The 18702-nt window shown below is 48.4% G+C and overlaps 3 protein-coding genes across 5 annotated transcripts; 2 read left to right on the plus strand and 1 right to left on the minus strand.

Annotated features, from left to right (window-relative positions):
- The first annotated feature begins 1715 nt into the window (after positions 1 to 1715).
- On the plus strand, positions 1716 to 7329 carry Arhgef39 (Rho guanine nucleotide exchange factor 39). Of its 2 annotated transcripts, XM_027403243.2 has the most exons (10): positions 1716 to 1838; positions 3169 to 3622; positions 3770 to 3864; positions 4087 to 4207; positions 4392 to 4510; positions 5096 to 5166; positions 5419 to 5547; positions 5867 to 6096; positions 6316 to 6404; positions 6507 to 7329. In XM_027403243.2, exons 2-10 carry the CDS (start codon positions 3485 to 3487, stop codon positions 6520 to 6522), a joined length of 1008 nt encoding a protein of 335 aa, XP_027259044.1. In that variant the 5' UTR covers positions 1716 to 1838; positions 3169 to 3484; the 3' UTR covers positions 6523 to 7329. The 2 variants fall into 2 exon arrangements, with proteins under 2 accessions (XP_027259044.1, XP_035295799.1); XM_035439908.1 differs by lacking the exon at positions 6507 to 7329 and having other exon boundaries at positions 5867 to 6374.
- A 232-nt stretch (positions 7330 to 7561) lies between these two features.
- Positions 7562 to 10214, minus strand: Ccdc107 (coiled-coil domain containing 107). Of its 2 annotated transcripts, XM_027403245.2 has the most exons (5): positions 10035 to 10214; positions 9801 to 9952; positions 8215 to 8275; positions 8041 to 8131; positions 7562 to 7969 (listed from the first exon to the last, which is right to left on the minus strand). In XM_027403245.2, the coding sequence occupies exons 1-5, from the start codon at positions 10138 to 10140 to the stop codon at positions 7582 to 7584; spliced, it is 798 nt and encodes a 265-aa protein (XP_027259046.1). In that variant the 5' UTR covers positions 10141 to 10214; the 3' UTR covers positions 7562 to 7581. The 2 variants fall into 2 exon arrangements, with proteins under 2 accessions (XP_027259046.1, XP_035295800.1); XM_035439909.1 differs by lacking the exons at positions 9801 to 9952; positions 10035 to 10214 and adding an exon at positions 8379 to 9769.
- Positions 10215 to 16648: 6434 nt separating this feature from the next.
- Sit1 (signaling threshold regulating transmembrane adaptor 1) lies at positions 16649 to 17675 on the plus strand. Its single transcript, XM_035439070.1, is given in 6 exon segments — positions 16649 to 16690; positions 16693 to 16768; positions 16890 to 17025; positions 17113 to 17171; positions 17290 to 17351; positions 17442 to 17675. Coding segments are annotated over 6 exon segments (609 nt in total).
- The last annotated feature ends 1027 nt before the right edge of the window (positions 17676 to 18702 follow it).

Genomic DNA, 18702 nt, shown 5'->3' on the forward strand with positions numbered 1-18702 from the left:
TGTGTGTGTGTGTGTGTGTGTGTGTGTGAGTGTGTGTGTGTGAGTGAGTGTTGCCTCTGTCTGTGTACCACATGCATGCCTGATTCCTGAGAAGGTCACAAGAGGGTGTCTGATCCCCTGGAACTGGAGTTGCAGATGGTTGTGAGCAATCACGTGTGTAGTGGGAATTGAACCTGGGTCCTTTGGAAGAGTAGCCAGCACTCTTAACTAATAAACTTTCTCTCCAGCCACTCCTTGTTTTAAAATATTTATTTTTATTATTTTAAAAGTATTTGTGTATCTGTTTGAGAAATGGCTGGGGAGTTTAGAGTGCTCTGCTTTCCCAGAAGACTAGGGTTTGATTCCCAACATCCATACCTGGTGGCCACTACTGTCCATAAAACTCCAGCTCCTGGGAGATTCCCAGCACTCACACCAGGTGGCCACATCTGTCCATAATTCCAGCTCCAGGGACATCTTTTTCTGGACTCTGGGCCCTGGCATTTATATATACCAGCAGCATATACATATGTTACTCCCATATACACAAACTCTCCCACGTTAACATATGGCTTTTAAAGATGAAAATCTTGGGAGTGCAAACTTGTACAGCTGATGTGGAAATCAGTATGACAATTTCTCAGAAAACTAGGAATCAATCTACCTCAAGATTTTCCAGTACCACTTTTGGGCATATACCCAGAGAAGGCACACTCACACCGCAAGGACATTTACTCAACTATGTTCATAGCAGCATTATTTGTAATAGCCAGATCTTGGAAACAACCTAGATGTCCCTCAACTGAAGAATGGATAAGGAAAACGTGGTACATTTACACAATGGAGCACCACTCAGCGGTAAGAAACAATGTCATCTTTAAATTCGCAAGCAAATGGACAGAACTAGAAAAAAAGCATCCTGAGTGAGGTAACCCAGATCCAGAAAGACAAATATAGTATATCTCACTCATAAGTGGATACCAGACAAAAAGCAAAAAGATACCAGTCTACAATCCACAACCCCAGAGAAGCTAGAACCCTCTTCCAGAAACAGATGGAAGCAGATGCAGAAATCCACAACTAACCACTGGGCCAAGCTCCTGGAGTACAGTCTAAGTAAAGGAGGATAGATAATATGAACAAAGGAGTCAAGACCATGATGGGGAAACCCACAGAATCAGCTGGCCCAAGCTAGTGAGAGATCACTGACTGCACTGTCATCTGGGGAACCAGCATAGGACTGAACTAGGACCCCTGAAATAGAGGTGACAGTGGTGTGGCTCAGGCAGTATATGAAGCCACTGGCAGTCAGTCCAAGATCTAACACTAATGCACAAACTGACTTAGTGGAGCCCATTCTCTATGAAGAGACACCTTGCTCAGCCTAGTCATGGGGCGGTGGTGTTGGTGCACCTTGGTCCTGACTCAATGAGGTGATGGGACAAACTTAATTGACATCCTAGGGGAGGCTTTACCCTCTCTGAGGAGTGGATGGGGGTAGGAGGGGAGAACGGTAGGAGAGGAGGGAGGGGGAACTGCTATTGGAATGTAATAAATAAATAAAAAGAAAAATGAAAATCTTTAAAAAGAGATTCCTGATACATATTGACAAAATGTCCCTGCCAATTTACCTTACATGGGTATACCCAATTACTCAAAATCCCAAGGAAAATTTAGAACATTCTCCTTTTTTTTTTTTTTTTTTTTTTTTTTTTTTTTTTTTTTTTTTTTTTCCGGGACAGGGTTTCTCTGTGTAGCTTTGGAGCCTATCCTGGCACTCCCTTTGGAGACCAGTCTGGCCTCGAACTCAGAGATCTGCTTGCTGGGACTAAAGGCTGCTACATTCTCCTTTTGATAAGGTAATGCAGTTAACACATCAAAGCTTTTGCCTTTGATCAGAATAGGGGAGAGCAGAGGTACAGGAGGGCTGAGGGGAGTGGAGGAAAGGGAAACTCTGGCAGGAATGTTTTGTATAAGAGAAAAATTATTAAAAAAAAAAAAAAACCCTAGCCGGGCCATGTTGGCTTTAGCTTTAATTCCAGCACTGGGGAGGCAGAGGCAGGTGGATTCTGAGTTCAAGGCCAGCCTGGTCTACATAGTGAGTTCCAGGACAAGCTCCAAAAGCTACACAGAGAATCCCTCTCTCCAAAAACCGAAAACAAAACAAAACAAAACAAAAACAAAAAACCAAACCAAAAAACAAACAACAACCCCCTAAACAAACAAACAAACAAAAAAACCAAAACCAAAACTTAGACCAGTGTGAAGAGAGAGAGAAAGAAAAGAGGACCGGGCGATGTAGCCGTAGAGTGCTTGCCTAGTATGCTTAAGTGGGTTTCATCCCAGTATCTTATAAACCTGGTTTGGGGCTGGAGAGATGGCTCAGAGGTTAAGAGCACTGACTGCTCCTCCAGAGGTCCTGAATTCAATTCCCAGCAACCACATGGTGGCTCACAACCATCCATTATAAGATCTGGTGCCCTCTTCTGGTGTGCAGATTTACATGGAAGTAGAATGTTGTATACATAATAAATAAATAAAATCTTAAAAAAAATAAACTCGGAGCCGGGCGTTAGTGGTGCATGCCTTTAGTCCCAGCACTCGGGAGGCAGAGGCAGGCGGATCTCTGTGAGTTCGAGGCCAGCCTCGTCTCCAGAGCGAGTGCCAGGATAGGCTCCAAAGCTACACAGAAAAACCCTGTCTCGAAAAACGAAAATTAAAATAAAATAAAAAATAAACCCGGTATGATAGTGCAAGACTAATTTCAGCGTTTGGAAGCTGGAGGCAGGAGGATAAAATCAAGGTCATCCTCGAATTCAGTTCAATGCCAGCCTACATTATAGGACCCTATCTCAACAAAAAATATAATGAACGCGGGGTAGTGGTGGCTTCAATCCCAGCACTCGGGAGGCAGAGGCAGGTTGATGTGTGAGTTTGAGGCCAGCCTAGTCTATAGAGCGAGTTCCAGTACAGCCTCCAAAGCCACAGAGAAACCCTGTCTCAAAAAGCCTAAAAATGAAATAAAATTAGGAAACATACATTAACTTAAAACTTGCTCACTTTTGTCTAAATCGCAAAGGTTCCTAGTTAGTGAAAGCACTGGGAATGACTGGCCAACCGCTTCATTGTCTGACATGGGCTCAGGACATAATATGTACCGTACTTATCCCCACATTCCCAATTCTGCAGTTAGACACGGAGGCCCTGTCAACATCTGCATTTTGGAGTCTCTCCGAGTTCAGACGGCTGTGCCACCTTCGCGCCTCGCAGCGGTCTGTGCACACCGGCCACGCCTGGCATTCGCGCCACCTCTCAGCGCACCTATAGCGCCGCCCTGGCGGGCGGGGCGGACACTGGCCGACCAGACGCTCAGCTAGCCGCTGGCTGCGCATGCTCTCTGTTCGCGCTCTGCTCCCCGGCCGCACCTCCGCGGCCCCGCCCCCGAGCGGTTGGAATTTGAATCTCCAGCGCGACGCTGCAGGAAGCCTGGAACCCTGGGTCAGGCATGGAGAGCCCAGGCTCCGTCTCGCGCTGCCCGGTGCGACAGCAGCGTGCTCGTTGGGAACGGAAACGTGTCTGCACCGCTCGGGAGCTGCTGGAGACTGAGCGGCGCTACCAGGAGCAACTGGGGCTGGTGGCCACGGTGGGGCTCCGAGCGGGTGTGAGAGGGTCTCAGACCTTGCTTCCCCAGGGTTGGGAGTTCAGACCGACGCCTGCAATTTCTGACTGCACCTCGACGTTGGAACTTCCTCTTGCCACAGACTAAGAAAACTATTCTTTCCCGTCACAGTACTTCCTGGGAATCCTGAAAGCCAAGGGGACACTACGACCACCAGAGCGCCAGACCCTGTTTGGGACCTGGGAGCGCATCTATGCCGCTAGCCTGTGAGTGCAAGCGTTGCAGGGAGAGGGACCTCCGAGCAGAGTCAGAAAAGCCGAGTTCATCTGCCAACTTTCTCACCTGTGGCCCTGGCCCAGTGCCTTAACCTGCGTGTGCTGCAGCAGTAAAATGGGATAATAGCACTACCTTCGAGGCAGGGTTATGGGAAGTATATAAGTGCTTGAGTAGTTGTTGGCATGCCCCTCTACTGTCCTTTGCCCACACAGAGAGCTGCTTCCCTACTTGGAAGAAGGACACTGGGGGCCGGGACTAGAGGGTTTCTGCTCGCACCTGGAGCTCTACACCCAGTTTGCTGCCAATGCAGAGAGTGCTCAGACCACCCTTCAGGTACCCCCGCCCCCCGCCGGCGCCTTAACCTAGTGTTTTGCATTTAGAGCCCAGCTCTTTGCTAACATCCCTAGGAGGACTTGGTTACCCCCAGGAGTGCACAGCTTTCGGAAGGCTGTGTATACAGATGAATGTAATATTAGGAGTGGTTTCTCTCCCTGATGCACTCTCCTTCTCAATCCAGAAGCTGCTGAAGAAGAATAAACGTTTTCGGAGATTTGTGCAGCTTCAGGAAGGCCGCCCTGAATTTAAGGGTCTTCAGCTCCAGGACCTGCTCCCTCTGCCTCTGCAGCGGCTCCAACAGTGAGTGAACCCCTCTAGGCTGGAATTATCTCCTCAGGCTGCATAACTGCTGCCTGCAGCTTCGTGGGGGCACCATAGATTCTATCCCAGCTCTGCCTCACTAGGCCCAATTACCTTTAAGGAGCTTTTACCAGTGAACCCTCAGGGGTACCCAGGGTCTGCAGCCTCAGTCTGGGGATGTGGGAATGTACACTGAAGTGAGGGAACTTGCACTAAGGCCTGAGACAGGCTATCTGGAAAAACTCACTGGGATGAGGGGTTAGCCTAGTCTTGAAGTTCTATTCCAGGGCTCCTAGGTTGTCTGTGGTAGCCTCCTTGGTTTGATTACTTCCAACTTCTGACCCAGCCTCCTGAAATACATACAGTCTGCCACTGACTCTTCAGTGTGGGATGGAAGTGGCCTGCTTAGGGAGCCCAGATTCTGAGTCCCAGGTTAAAGAGGGGCAGCAGAGAAGCCAGAGAAGGCCTTTCCCGACCTTACAATTAAGGAATGGAAGTCTGGGGGTCGATCTTCAGGTCATAAGAAACCAGGGCATTTTGCCTGGCTCTACTTCTCTTCCTTCACTTCCAATTGTCCATTTCCAGGTACGAGAATCTCATCGTGGCTTTGGCTGAAAACACAGTTCCCAACAGCCCTGACTACCAACAGCTCACACGTAGGTTCTTGTTCTTCTCCAACTCAGGCAGGGGCTGCCTGTCCTGAAAGCCTTTCTGGTTCTGACCTTCAACAATGTCTGGTATGTGGGGACATACCTTCCATTACATGTATAGTGTCCCTAAGTGCCCTCACTTTTCTTCAAGAAGCTAGAACCTGATCCAGGCCCCCTCCAGACTAGCTTGCCTTTTCCTACTACTAGCCTCTCAAAGCCAAAGTTAAGTTGGCAGTGAGGCAGAGGGTGTTGTTCCAGGGGCTGCTCGCCGGGTGAGTGAAGCTGCCCAGAGAGTCCACGCCATTGGCCAGAGCCAGAAGAATGACCAGCACCTCCTGCGTGTCCAGGCTCTACTCAGTGGACGCAAGGCAAAAGGGCTTACTTCAGGTAGACCGTGGCCTTTGCCTTTCAGTCCTCAATTGCCCCTTGCTCACTCACTTCTCTTCCTCTACAAAGCCAGCATATTGGGCTGGCAGATGGCTCAGCTGGATGAACTGAGTTAAACCAGAACCCACATAAAGATAGAAGGAGAGAACTGACTCCACAGAGTTGTCCTCTGCCCTCCACATAGACACATAATAATTAAAAACAAACCAACCAACCAAAGCCAGCATGTTATCTCCCAGCCCTGGATTCCCCCTGTCTTTTTCTTGTGTTCTCATGGATCCTTGAGCTGTACAAGAAGAATGGCTCTCTCATTTTCTAGGACGATGGTTCCTACGACAGGGCTGGCTTTTAGTGGTGCCTCCCACTGGGGAGCCTCGGCCCCGAATGTTCTTCCTCTTCTCTGATGTGCTCCTCATGGCCAAGCCTCGACCCCCATTGTACCTGCTGAAGAGTGGCACCTTTGTCTGCAAAGCCCTGTACCCTATGTCCCAGTGTCAGCTTAACAGGGTCTTTGGCCATTCAGGAGGAACTTGTGGTGGTTTGCTCAGTGTAAGTTGTATATGGGAAATCTGGGCCCCAAATATACTTCAAGCACTTACAGACCAGCGCTATCACTTGACCTGGGTCCCTTTTCATGAGAGTAAGGGGATTGTTGGGGCTAAGGTTTCATATTTAGTCATCATTTCATCCCTAAATTCACAGCGTGGAATCTGGGGGGAGTGGGGCCTTCAGCCTGACTTGTTCTGAACTAAAGTGGTTTCTCCCTAGCTGTCCTTCCCGGATGAGAAGCTACTGCTTATGTCCACTGACCATGAGGAGCTGTCACGATGGTATGACAGCCTGGCTGTGGCTATCAGGTAAACTGGAAAGGAGTGCTTCCTCTTACAGCAGGGCTTCCTCTGTCCCCACAGGTGACCGTTTAGATGCAGCACTCATCCTGAACTGTTTTCTTTCCACAGAAGCCAGAAAAGCTAGACTCACAGAAGTGCCCGACCTTCCTGCAACATGACAATGTCATCTGCAAATGTGCTGGGCCACATTCATAGCCATCCTGGGATTTATGTGGCAGTTGGGCATGCCTAAAAAGAATTGTAAAATTCCAGAACTCAGGATACTCAGGGATAGAGCAGAGCCAAGAACAAAAGGGAATCTACTTCAGTTCTGGAACCATAGAGCCCTCCATGGGTTGACATAGACCATTTAGCTTATCAGAAAGCAAGTTGGCGATGGTGGCACACGCCTTTAATCCTTATGCTTGGCAGGCAGAGGCAGGCTGATCTCTGAGTTCTAGGCCAGCCTGGTCTACAGAGCGAATTTTAGGACTACACAGAGAAACCCTGCCTTGTTTTAAAAACAAGAATCAGAAAGCAGGCTTCAACCTAGCTGAGCCCCAACTGATTCAGCTCCTTTAACACCATGCCATTGGGGGCCTCACTTTTTATTTAATTTGCAGCTTTGTAAAGGAGGCCAATTTTGTTATCTGTGATTTCTGTTTTTATTTTTGAGACAGGGTTTTACTATGTGACCCAGGCTGACTATGCACTTGAATTCCTCCTGCCTCCTCCTTTCAAGTGTTGGGTTTACAGGTGTATGCTGCCACACTTGGCTACTGTATATAGTTTCTTTCTTTTCTTGAGACAAGGTTTCATGTAGCCCAGGCTGGCCTCGGATTCCAGATCTTCCTGAACTACCTCTCATGTTCTATTATTTATTTCCCCACTGGATTTTAATACAGTGCTATTTTGTTTTAGTAGAGTTTTAATAAAGTGCTGTTTTGTTGTGTTTTTGGAAAAACCTTTCTGTCCAACCCATGAGAAAAAGGCTTGATGGCTAGCACATAAGTAGCCTCAGGAATACAGGGGAAGAACTGTAGCTCCCTCTGTCTTCTCCCAATTCTGAAAGGCAGTCTCTTTTCCTAATAAGGGAACCTTTTCTGGGAGGCCTAGTTGGCTTACGTACCTAGTATTCCTGTGTATGACTGGCTGGGAGCAGCAAAGCACAGAGGAAGACCCAGGACACGGAGGCTTGGTTTTACTAACCCTTCAGTGGCTGTTCCCCATTCCTTGCTGGGTCCTTTGTCACAGTCTTGTGCCATCTTCGCCTCAGCCCCTGCTCTACCTCCCAGGAAGGAGCTAGGTTCCATGAATCTGGGCTCCAGTTTATGGGCCCCTCCCAGGCCTCACAGTCTCCAGCTCCTTGTTGGTCCTCTTTCCCCAAGTGCTTGGGAAAGGGTATGGTGGCCTTTGTGAGGGAAAGATCAGCTTGTTCCAGTTTCCCGGCCTCTGTCTCCAAGCCATCACCTCCCGATCGTTTGCCCGGAATGTGCACACTCAAGTCAGGGTTGCAGTCTTGCAGGAGCTGGTGGATGGTCTTGAGCTTCATGTTGAGGAGTTCCCGCTGGGTTCCCACCAGAGTAGTCACCCTGAAGAGATACACATTCAGGGGCTGCTCAATCTGCCTCCATGGCTCCTCACTCACCCCACAAATTCTCACCGCTCAAAAAGGGGATCCAGTTGGGTCATCAGATTGTTGAGGTGCTGTTCCGTCTGGGCCAGCTGCTGTGTCAACTGCATCAGCTGTTGTTCTGGGAGAAGGCAAACCAGATGGGTACTACTACAGTTCCCTGACCTACTCCCCCACCAAAACCACTACTACTGCTCAACCCACCTGACTGCAGGGATTTCTTCTTGTTTTTTTCCTCTTGGAGAATGGCAGCCTCATCCGGGCCCTGTTGTGGAAGCAAGAAAAGTAAAGCTGAGGGGTCAAGGCCCCAGCACCTCGGTCCTCAATGTCAGTAAAGACAGGAGCCCCAGAGAGAGCTCAGCACTCACCTCAGAATCCCAGTAGTTTCTAGTCCGGCTGCTCACCCAAAACACGAAACAACATGTCAGTATGCCCACATATGGCCAGACAGCTAAAACACTCTTTGGAATGTGATCACTATGGTAAGAATCTGAAGACTGATCACATAGCTCTGCTTTCTTGTTTAGCATCCCTACCCTCCCATTTTTGAGATAGGATCTTGCTAAATTGCCCAGACAGGCTTTGGACTTAGAATCCTCCTGCCTCAACTTCGAGTGGCACATGTCTGTGCCACTAGGTTCAGCTCCCCCAGTTTCTGCTGGTATAAAATCCCCAATCTGTCAAGTCAGTTTTCAATTCACATTACTCCCTTCCATGTTTTGTTGAATATATAGTGCTCTTAAAGGCAGTGCCCTATTTTTAGGATACAATTCTCCCACTGTTATGATGGGCAGACCCTTTAATTGCAAAGCAAGTTATTATAATGCACCATAAAACTATCTGCTGGAATGCCTCCATCTCTTCCACAGGTACTGCAGCTCTTCTCCCCAACCGTTTGGCTCCATTTATATTTTTGGTTGTGAGCCTAGCCTTTAACGGCTAAGCCATCTCTCCAGCCCCGTTTGGCTCCATTGATAAGACAGGAATAGAACTTGTTTTGGTTTGGTTTTTCCAGATAGAGGTTCTCTGTGTAGCAATACTGACTGTTCGGGAGCTCCATTTGTAGACCAGGTTGGCCTCGAACTCACAGAAATCCTCCTGCCTCTGTCTCCCAAGTGATGGGATTAAAGACGTGAGCCACCAGGCTCTGCTAGATTTTATTAATCAATCCCAATGCCCGTTCTACCCTGTCAAGTCTGCCTGGACTCGTTAACTAGTCATCTCATATAGTTTTATGCCACTGATTCTATTTCCTAATACAAATAATTGATCAGGGCTGAAGCTACAGCCCTCGGTGGTAGGTGCCACTTTTTAGTTCAACAATTTCAAATCCATCAGAATTACTGTCAGCTCACATTTCAGGACTTCCTTCCCAAGGAGAACACGAAACGGCTTGGGGTCTGGCACACTAACACTGTTGTTGCAACGGTTAGCCCTTGGGCCAAGGTTGGAGCCTCAGCTATAAGTGCACTTTTTCGAATGTAGACACTATCTATTGTTGGGTTAAAATACCACTTCCACCAGACACTACGTGGATGATCTCGAGTAAGAAAATCGCTCTTCAGTGGACTATGGGAGGATTAAACCTAACGGTCATTAGCTACAATTTCCCAGGCGCCTCTCTGGGAAATTCATTACCTCTCTGGATCCTTGAACCCCCATAATGTAGGAAAACCAAGGAACTAGTTTTCATTTTACAGGTAGCTGGGAAGCGGAGTCTTGTTCTTGGCACAGTAGCGCCCCCAGGAGATTGAGGCCCAGGACTCCCCCAACCCACGTCTATACCACACCTGCAAGCACTTGTACAGCACAAAAGCCACGACGGCCGCAGTGTACAGCGCCCCCAAAGGCAGCGCTCCCGCCCGGGCCCGCTCGCGCTGGTCCTTGGGTGGCGGCCGCCGCCGGGGTTCGGTGGACCCGGGACCGACCTGGGAGCGGCGTTCTGCGGATTAAAGACACCCGTCAGGGGAGAGGACGCTTTTCCCAGGCAGTCCAAGCCTCCCTCCAGCAGCCCTCGCTGGTACCTGAGTGTGCCCCTTGATCGGGGCTGGGGCGCTCACCAAGGACCCCAAACAGCGCAGACACAAGCAGCAGCCCCAGCACACTGGACACGGGGCCCGCGCCCGCCATGCCTGGCTCACCGGGAAGGTGCACCAGCACCCCGACTTCCCAGCGTTGGCTTCCCGCTGCAGTGCGCACGCGCACACGACTACAGCGGCTCCCGCTCTGGGTCGCCTTGGGTGACCACGCCCACCGCATAGGGCGGGCCAAATAATATTTGCATAATACCACCCCCATCTGGCTTTCCTACATTACTTAATTTCCTATCTATGTATATTTATTCCTCAAGCAAGAGTGATTCCAGAATCTTTCAGTGTAAAGTATCCATGCTTAAAACAGTGGCTGGTTGTTTGGGAATTGAACCGACAAACTTTGTCACCATAAGCGTAAAATAAAGGATGTTTTAGAGGTATAAAGGGGCTCCACCATGACTAACTAGCAGTTCGCTCTGAAGGCCTGTTTCCTAGGCTACATACGAGGGACTTGTTCCTTACCCTTCCGCCTAGGGGAAAGTCCCCGGACCATGGGCAGAGAGTGCCGCGTGCACACGCGCGCAGACTTACCCCGCGAGTCACTGTTAGTCCGCCAAGAAGCGACCCCCTCTGGGGCGAGCCGAGCGGCGTGCGGCGGGGCGTCATCCGTCAGCTCTCCTAGTAACGCAGGCAGTGCGCCTCCCGCGCACCAACCACACGGGGCTCATTCTCAGCGCGGCTGCTCTTTTACTTCTTTCTGATGGGGCTGGAGAGATGGCTTGGTGGTTAAAAGCATCGACAGGCTCTTGCGGAAAACTAGGGTTCGATTCCCAGCACCCGCATGGCAGTTTACAACTCCAGTTCCAGGGTACCTGACACCAATGTACAGAAAATAGAAATAAATAAAATTACATTAAAAAAAGCCCCATTTTAAAAGAGAAGACTTCTAATGGGATGAAGAGGAAAGAAAGTACTGTACGTTTTCAGAGGCAGATGTGGTGCCTACCAGTCATCTTCGTGGAAGCAAGAGGATCAGGAACTCAAGGTCACTCCCACCCTCGAGACATGAGACACTCTCTAGCTAAAAGAAGGAAGAAAGATCTAAAATAAAAAAAATATATAATATCACTAGGCTGTGGCCATGTCTCTTTTCCTATTTTACTGACCGATCCTGGCGAAGCTCTTGTCGCTAGCGGGCGCTTGAGGAATTGAATGAAATTAGTGAATGAACGTTCACAGCGAACCAGAAGATAAATACAATTAGATTCTTTGGGGTCTCATGTAGCCTAGACTGGCTTCAAACTTGCTATGTAGCTGGTGCTGACCTAAAACTCCTGATTCTCTGCTTCCACTTCCCAAATGCTGGGATTATAGCCATGCAGTACCACACGGTTTATAATTAGAGCTGCCAGATGTGGTGCCATACTCCTTTAATCCCAGCACTGGGTGGCAAAAGCAGGAGGATCAGCCTGGTCTATAGAGTGAGACCCTGTCTAAAAAAAACCAAAAAACAAAAAACAAAAAAACAAGAAACTAGGATAAAATAGGGTGTTACGCCCTCTGCCTTACGTTGTGTTATCTGTTTGAGACAGTCTGTGTCTCAGTATATACAGAGATCCTCCTGTGGTAGTCTCTGGAGTGCTGGGGTTACAAGGTATGCAACCAGCACACCCAACTTTCCCTGTTACCTTTTAACTGGGCAACACAGGGCCATCTTCAATCAATAGCTCTCTAAGGGAAGAAACATGTTCCATTTGCATCTCTGTCTCAGGACTTGGCAATCACCAGGCAAGAGCTACACATGTGCTAAGCAAATGAATAAACTACGGGAGTCTATTTTTGTTTTTCCTGAAAGGGAGACAGAAGGATAGGGTAGGGCAGTGGGCGTTGTCAAGGTCTGATTGCTCCAAGATAGTTCAGAAAGCAGGGCAATACAAACCTGGAGTTGATGCCAGATGGCATAGTGCATGTGAGTAAGTTCAAGCCCATTCTAATGGCACAAGTCACTCTCAACTGAAGGCTGACTTTTTTTTTTTTTCGACTTTTGAGTCATGTAGTCCAGGCTGGCCTCAGAACTCACTATGTACACTGCCAACTTGAACTTCTGAGCCTCCTGCTTTTCCCTCCTGTGCACTGGGACTATAAGTGTGTACCACCAAACCTGGTCTTTAGAAAAGGTTTCATTGTTTGATGTTGGTGGTAGTGAGGGTCTAGCCAATGCCCTCACACTTGGTAGGCAGGAACGCTATCACTTAGCTGTAACCCCAGCTACTGTCTTTGTTTTATTTTAGTTGAGACAGGGTCTCATTCTACAGCCCAGGCTAGATTCAAACTCATAATCCTTCTGCCCTAGCCTCCGGAACATGTGTCACAATGCCTGGCTCTGATTGCTACCTCAGAGAACTCTTGCCCACTATTGCCAGATCTGCCAACTTTTTTCCTTTCAAAGAACCAGCAATCAAGATTTTAAAAAATTGGCAGGCCATGGTGGCACATACCTTTAATCTTCATACTCAGAAGGCAGAGGCAGGAGGATCTCTGAAAATTCAAGGCCAGGCTGGTCTACATAGTGAGTTTCAAGACAGCCAGAACCACACAATGAGACCCTCAAGAAAAAGAAAAAAAAAAGATTAAAAAAAAATCCCATTTTTTTCCAGGCAGTGGTGGTATATGCCTTTAATCCCAGCACTAGTGGGACAGAAGACAGAGACAGGCAGATCTCTGTGAGCTGGAGGCCAGCCTGGTCTACAGCTTGAGTTCCAGGACAGAGAAACCCTGTCTCAAAAAACCAAAACCAAAACAACAACAAAAAAAAAGAAAGAAAGAAAGAAAGAAAGAAAGAAAGAAAGAAAAGAAAAAAAATAGCGGGACTCCCAGGGATGTGGATGTCAACTGAACACAACATGAGCTAGAACAAGACCAGGCGCAAAAAAACCCTTACATCAAGGCTGGTTGAGACAACCCAGTAAGAAGAAAAAGTGTCCCAAGAGCAGACAAATGAGTCAGGGACACCCCACTCCCACTGTTAGGAGTCTCACAAAGAAACCCAAGCTAAACAAACATAGCATAGGACTTAGCAGGGACCCATGTAAGCTGCTTGATTGCCACTCAGTATCATATCCTCCATACCTAGGAGTCTCCCACTGGGCCACCATGGTAGATTTCTGGGAGTTTCCACTACACCAGGTTCTACATCCCTTCCCCACCATGCCCTCCAATTCCAGTCTCTCTCCATACTCTCTCCCTCCACTCCCCTACCTGATCCCTTCTGTTCCCACCCCATTCACCCTAGTCCACCTCCAAAGCCTATTTATTGTATTTCCCCTTCCCAGGGAGATCCTTGTGTCCTCCCTTAAGCCCTCGTTACTTAGCCTCTCTGGGTCTGTGGATTGTAGCGTGGTTACCCTTAACAGCTAATATCCACTTATAAGAGAGTACATACCATGTTTGTCTTTCTGGATATGGCTTAGCTCACTTAGGATGATTTCTTTTCTAGTTCCATTCATTTGCCTGCCTGTATTGCATAGGAACTTGACTCAAAAATTCAAATAATCTTTTAGGTGTCAAATACACTAAGGATAGCATAGGTTTCTTATCAGCATTTCAAAACAGGTATTTCTGGCACTTTAGTGGTGAGATGGGAGAAGCAATCTGGTGGCAAGTTGGAGGCCAATCTGAGCTATGGGTTCAAATTCAGCCTAGGCTACATAGCATGAGCTTGTCTGAAGAAAAAAGAAAGAATGTTGGCTGCTCTTCTAGAGGAACAGAGTTTGATTCCCAGCACCAATAGGGCAGTTCACAATTGTCTTTAAATCCAATTCCAGGGAATCTGATGCTCCCTTCTGGCTACTCTGGACACCAGGCATGCAAGTGGTATACAGAAAGATATGCATCCATCCATACATGAAATAAAACTTTGAAAATCTTAAAAACCAAAAACATTCTCATACATTAAATAAAATCAATAAATCTAAAAAACAAACAAACCCCCAAACAACAACAACAACAACAAAAATAATTTAAGTCCAAAAATAACAGGAAAAAAAATGCTGGTTGCAACATACAGGGGGAGGGACCAGGACCTGGGTTCAATACCTAGAGCCAGCAAATAAATAAAACTAAAATTTATGGGATAGTGATTATAAAGTTAAGAAAAATAAACCTACTACTTTAATTCCCAGTTCCTTCATTCAAGGGGACCATTTGGAGTTTTAATTTATATTTAAGATTTTTTGAAATTTGTTGTGAATCTTTGCTAAATGTTTTCCCCATAGCTAAGACATTTTCTAGTTATATATTTGTTGCTTCATATGAAAGAAACTTTTTACACACACACACACACACACACACACACACACACACACACACACACACACACAGGTGCAGGTGCCTTTGGAGGCCAGAGAGCATCAGATCCCCTGAAACTGTTGTTACAGGTAAATTGTTGTTACTGGACCTGCTTGATGTGATTCGAACTCAGGTCCTCTGGAAGAGCAACAAGTGCTTTTAACTATTGAGCCATCCCTCCAGCCCCTAAAAGAAATTTCTTGAAACGAAATTTAAGAGATACAGTGTGATGGCTCAGGGAGACTGTTTGCTCTGGAGGCATGAGGACCTGGGTTTGAATCCCCAACTCCCACTCCAATGTTGAGAGCAGGTAGAGTTCTCTGGCCAGCTAATCTAGACAAGACAAAATGGTGAGAAAGACCATGTCCTTCTCCACATGTGTGTGCATGGGTGCACATACCCATGTACATTACACACATAAAGAAATAAACTCTATGTATGTATATATGTATGTATGTATGTATGTATGCAGGGTCTCATTTTATAGCCCTGCCGGGCCTGGAACCCTCTAATATAGACCAGGCTGACCTTGAACTTACAGAGATCTGCCTGCCTCTGCCTTTTGAATGCTAGGTTTAAAGGCATGAGCCATCATGCCAGTGGTCAAAAAGTAAAAATATTTAGTTATCTGTGAAGTTGGAGACACTATGCCCGCCCCCAAAAAGCCCTGAACAATTGAAAACTTGTAAGAACTAATCCTAGATGAAGAGGGATCTCCTTGTGTCAAGAACTCCTTGCATGACTAGATGCTCTCTGAATCAGCTTCTATGGCAAGTCAAGGTTTTTAGTTTATTTACTTGTTTATAGCTACAAACCACAGTCCAGCTCTTACCAGTGTTCCAGGATTATGGGCATGGGCCACCGCACCTGTTTTATGATGTTTTTAGAAAGATAAGCAACAGCTGGGTTGGCTGAGTAAGCCGGTGATCCAGTCCTCAGCAGGTGTAGCAGTAGCAGTTCAAGGCCAGTCTCCACTGTACAATGAGGTTGGGCTACATAAAGCCCTGGCCCCACCCCAATGCTAATTTGAAGCATACATATCATAGGAGCTCTCATCATTGTTCACATCAATTTAGAACTAAGATCTATAAAACATTAAAAAAATTATGCGTGTGCGTGTGTATGCATCCACACGTTCCCGAGGGGCCCGGAAATCAACTTCTTGTGTCCTCCAGTACTCTCCGCTTTAGTCTTTGAGACAGGGTCTCTCACTGAACATTCCTACGAAAATTCCTCCAGGCCGAGGAAGCTCACTTACTCAGCTAGACTGGCTGGCCAGTGAGCTCTAGTGGTCCACCTGTTCCCCTGCCACCTGTAAAGCTGAGGTTACAGATGTGTGCCACTGAGCCTGGCTTTTATGCGGGTGTTAGAGATCCAAACTCAGGTCAAGTCCTAGACAAGTACCTTACAGATTGAGTTGTCTCCCAGCCAGCCCTTCTGAAGGATTTTTCCTTCCCAAGACAGGGTTTCACTATGTAGCTCTGGAACTCCCTACTACTCTCTAGCAAGTGACTAGCTGCAAAGACAGGCCCAATTTGCCTGAATTAACCTGGGACAGAGATTCCCTTAATGCAATTGATGGAGTGTCAATTGATTGACAGTTTGAATGAGTTAGGTTGTGAGGAAGGAATCTTAACTCCTCTATCTTCCTATCCCCAAGTATAATACAGTAACAACAGCAACAACAAAATACAGATATTTTCTCAGCTGGGCATAGTGGTACATGCCTGTAATTCCGGAACTAGGTAGGTGAAGGAAGGAAGAACAGGAGTTCGAGTTCAAATTGAGTTTGAAGCCAGTGTGGGCTACATAAATAAATACATCTATTTCCTGTAGTGGAACTGTGAATTCTGAAGCCATTCCACTTTAAAGCATCCGTACTGAGGCGTACATCTCCTTCGTGGCAATGTGAGTCAGAGACAAAAAGTGCACATCCCATGAGAAAGGGCTCCTGTCCTTGTTAGTCCTGTCTTAGGCCAACTCCGCTCTTCAGAGTCTTTGTGGACTCACCCGCACGTGGCCCGGAACACTCAGGCCTGTGACTGCTCTCTGGTTAAGGGGACTCAGGGGCGTGGGGATTTCAGAGAGTTGAGAGCTCAGGGCAATGCAGGTGCAGGCACAGGGCGGGGTCTTTGTTCTTTTGCTCATCCCTCCTCTCTGCCTTCCTCTCCGGAAACCAGTATTGAGTGATGCTGAGCTGTGGAGGCCAGGTTTAAGAAGACATTGGGGTTGTAGGGGGTTGTGACAGCTGTCAGGTCATGAGTAGGGCAGACCCTTGGCTCGGGACAGTGTGATTATGGACCCGACTCTCACACCAGCAGCAGTCAAGAGCAGAGATGCACAGACCATCAACTGCACAGACCATCTACTAGCACCGGGTGAGCTGGGCGGAGCGGGGGCTCCTGGGGGAGGGGTTATGTGGTTCCATGTCCTATCTGATGCTGGCTGGGGAAGGGGTTTGCACAGGGCAGTAACAGCCCCCTCCACTCACATCCGCAGGGATCCCCTCCATAACGTTTGCGTGGGGACTGTGGGCCCTCTTAGGGCTTGTGACAGTGCTGCTTCTCATTTTGCTGGCTGCGCTCTTGTCCCAGTGGACCTCTCGTCGGAGCAGGAGCCTGGAGGGACAGGAACGGTGAGTAAAGGATAACTGGGATGGGTTAACTGGGTACTCCCTCTTAACTAAAAAGTCCCCACTCATCTCCCAAACTCTGTGCTGCAGCTCTGGAGGGTCCGTGGAAGAAATTCCCCTGTATGGGAACCTGCACTATTTACAGACGGGTAGGTACTGCATGTGGGAGGAACAAGGCACAAGGGCCAGCTCTTAATAGGTGGGATGGCGATGGAGAGTTGCCAGGGGCAAGCAGGGACTGACTGGATTCCTGTTCCCTTGTCCCAGGACGGCTGTCTCAAGAGCCAAGGCCAGAACAGCAGGACCCATCCTCAGGAGGCCCTGCCAGGGTGAGTCAGCTGGCCGAAGAAAAGGGGAGGGAAGGAAATGGGGACCGTCCCCGAGGTTCCAGAGAACGTCCAACAGCCTCGCAGCTCCAGGATACAGAGGAGGCGACGTGCTACACCAGCCTGCAGCTGCGACCTGCTCAAGGTCGGATCCCCAGCTCTGGGACCCCCATAAAGTACTGTGAGGTGGTGCTGGACTCTGAGCCAAAGCCCCAGGCCCCAGGCCCTGAGCCAGAACTCTATGCCTCGGTGTGCGCCCAGACACGCCGAGCCCGGGCTTCCTTCCCAGATCAGGCCTATGCAAACAGCCAGCCTGCATCCAGCTGAGGAGAACCTGGAACTGTGGGCAACCACGGCTCCGCTACTGGGTCAGGGACTCCTGATGCCCTGGCCAGTGCATGCCTCGCTCCCGACTGCCCCCAGGACACTGAGCCATTGCTTAGTGACAGGTGATGACCTACCCTGAACTTCCTATGTTATAAGGCATACATCTCGGAGTACGAAGGTTCCTGGCTTCCTGAGGATGGAATTGCAGAGGCAGACGACACCCCCCCCCGCCGCCGCCCACACACACACCTTTTCTATGTGTTTCTGTAAGCCCCCAAACTCCCTGCTTCGCACCTTTTCCTCCTTCCGGAGTTTAACCGGGTTCTCCATCTCCCCTTCTCAGCTTATCAGATACCCCAGCATCTCCTCAGACACAGGAAGTGGGCAGGGAGGAGGAGGTAAGAGCCAGAGAGGATGTGGGTGGGAGCCCACAGCTGAAAGGCTCCTGGGGTCTCAAGCTTGGTATCTGGCCAGAAAACCCTCGACAGAGAATTCGCTCCATGTTGATGTCTCTGGTTTTCAAATAAAACATCTCAAAAACGTTTTTATTTTCACCAGGGGCTGCAGGTCTGCAACAGACCTGACATTGTGTAAAGCATTTCTGCAGTTACCTAGCTGGGGAAGGACGAGGGTGAAGGACTGGAGCCCAGCTATTCAGGTGCTATTCCTGACTCTAGAACATTCACAAGGCTTGTATTCAGAGCCACCCCATCGCCACTGGGGTCTGAAACCTCACCAGTCTTGAGCTACTCTCTCTGTTACTTCTGTAATTGTGTCCCCATACCTTCTGGCCTAGCTCCTTCATCAGTTTCCCCATTAGTGCTGTCTACACCCTTATGGCGTCAGTTGCCCTGTCTGTATTCTGTCTGCCAGATACCTCTACCGGCCTCCTCATCACCCTGTATCACTATGGTAATGGTCTACTCCACTTTCTTAGTTGTCACAACTTGGATTTAAAACCCCTATCCAATATGCCCTGCCTGCCATTCATCACCTCTTTATTCTTTTCTTTTCTTTTCTTTTTTGA

The sequence above is a fragment of the Cricetulus griseus genome, chromosome 2 (assembly GCF_003668045.3).
Source record: "Cricetulus griseus strain 17A/GY chromosome 2, alternate assembly CriGri-PICRH-1.0, whole genome shotgun sequence".
Taxonomy (NCBI): domain Eukaryota; kingdom Metazoa; phylum Chordata; class Mammalia; order Rodentia; family Cricetidae; genus Cricetulus; species Cricetulus griseus.

What these genes read in the sequence shown, in the direction of transcription:
- Arhgef39 (XM_035439908.1), top strand. Translation starts at nt 3,485, where the DNA reads ATGGAGAGCCCAGGCTCCGTCTCGCGCTGCCCGGTGCGACAGCAGCGT. An exon ending in CGCATCTATGCCGCTAGCCT is followed by an intron (nt 3,865 to 4,086) that starts GTGAGTGCAAGC and finishes TTGCCCACACAG; the next exon opens with AGAGCTGCTTCCCTACTTGG. An exon ending in CCTCTGCAGCGGCTCCAACA is followed by an intron (nt 4,511 to 5,095) that starts GTGAGTGAACCC and finishes GTCCATTTCCAG; the next exon opens with GTACGAGAATCTCATCGTGG.
- Ccdc107 (XM_027403245.2), bottom strand. Translation starts at nt 10,140, where the DNA reads ATGGCGGGCGCGGGCCCCGTGTCCAGTGTGCTGGGGCTGCTGCTTGTG. An exon ending in CGATCAAGGGGCACACTCAG is followed by an intron (nt 9,953 to 10,034) that starts GTACCAGCGAGG and finishes TTTAATCCGCAG; the next exon opens with AACGCCGCTCCCAGGTCGGT. An exon ending in GAAGAAATCCCTGCAGTCAG is followed by an intron (nt 8,132 to 8,214) that starts GTGGGTTGAGCA and finishes GCCTTCTCCCAG; the next exon opens with AACAACAGCTGATGCAGTTG.